General features: G+C 59.4%; 1 protein-coding gene across 1 annotated transcript in view; it reads left to right on the plus strand.

Annotated features, from left to right (window-relative positions):
• The window catches only part of LOC104274854 (talin-1-like), a gene marked incomplete at its 3' end in the record, with an annotated part of 27,265 nt that overhangs the window by 14,050 nt on the left and 12,648 nt on the right, over positions 1–567 (plus strand). The window contains 2 exon segments of the mRNA XM_009870606.1: positions 1–77; positions 233–430. Of these exon segments, the coding sequence (XP_009868908.1) occupies positions 1–77; positions 233–430 (275 nt within the window).

Here is a 567-nt window from a genome sequence, read left to right on the forward strand (position 1 = left end):
GCCTTCGGGGGCGCCGGGAGGTGGATCCTGCCATTCGCATGGTGGGAGATGCCAGTAAGAGGCTGCTCGCAGATTCGGTGAGCTGAGACAGAGCCAGAGGGGAAGGGGGAAGGCTCATAGGGATGCAAGCTGGTACACCTACACTGAGTTCCTCTGTAGCTTATCCCCAAGGATGAGACAGGCCTTCTCCATCTTTCTCACTGCGTTTTCTAACCCCTCTCCTTGCCTTCAGTTCCCTCCCAGCACCAAGAGCTTCCAGGAGGCACAGAGTCAGCTGAACAGGGCGGCTGCAGGGCTCAACCAGTCCGCCAACGAGCTGGTGCAGGCGTCACGTGGCACTCCTCAAGACCTGGCCAAGTCCTCTGGCAAATTTGGGCAGGACTTCAATGAGTTCCTGCAGGCGGGAGTAGAGATGGCCAGCCAGTCCCCGGTGAGAGCAAACACTGTTTGGGGGATTCTGGGTATGGTGAGATGTTGGGATGCCTGGGAAGGTGGCTGACCACGGAGGGGGTGGCCAGGCAGCAGTGGTTAGGGTGGCTCTGGGAATGCAGCCGATGAAGAGGGGGA

Source organism: Apaloderma vittatum, unplaced genomic scaffold (assembly GCF_000703405.1).
Source record: "Apaloderma vittatum isolate BGI_N311 unplaced genomic scaffold, ASM70340v1 scaffold30275, whole genome shotgun sequence".
Classification (NCBI taxonomy): Eukaryota; Metazoa; Chordata; class Aves; order Trogoniformes; family Trogonidae; genus Apaloderma; species Apaloderma vittatum.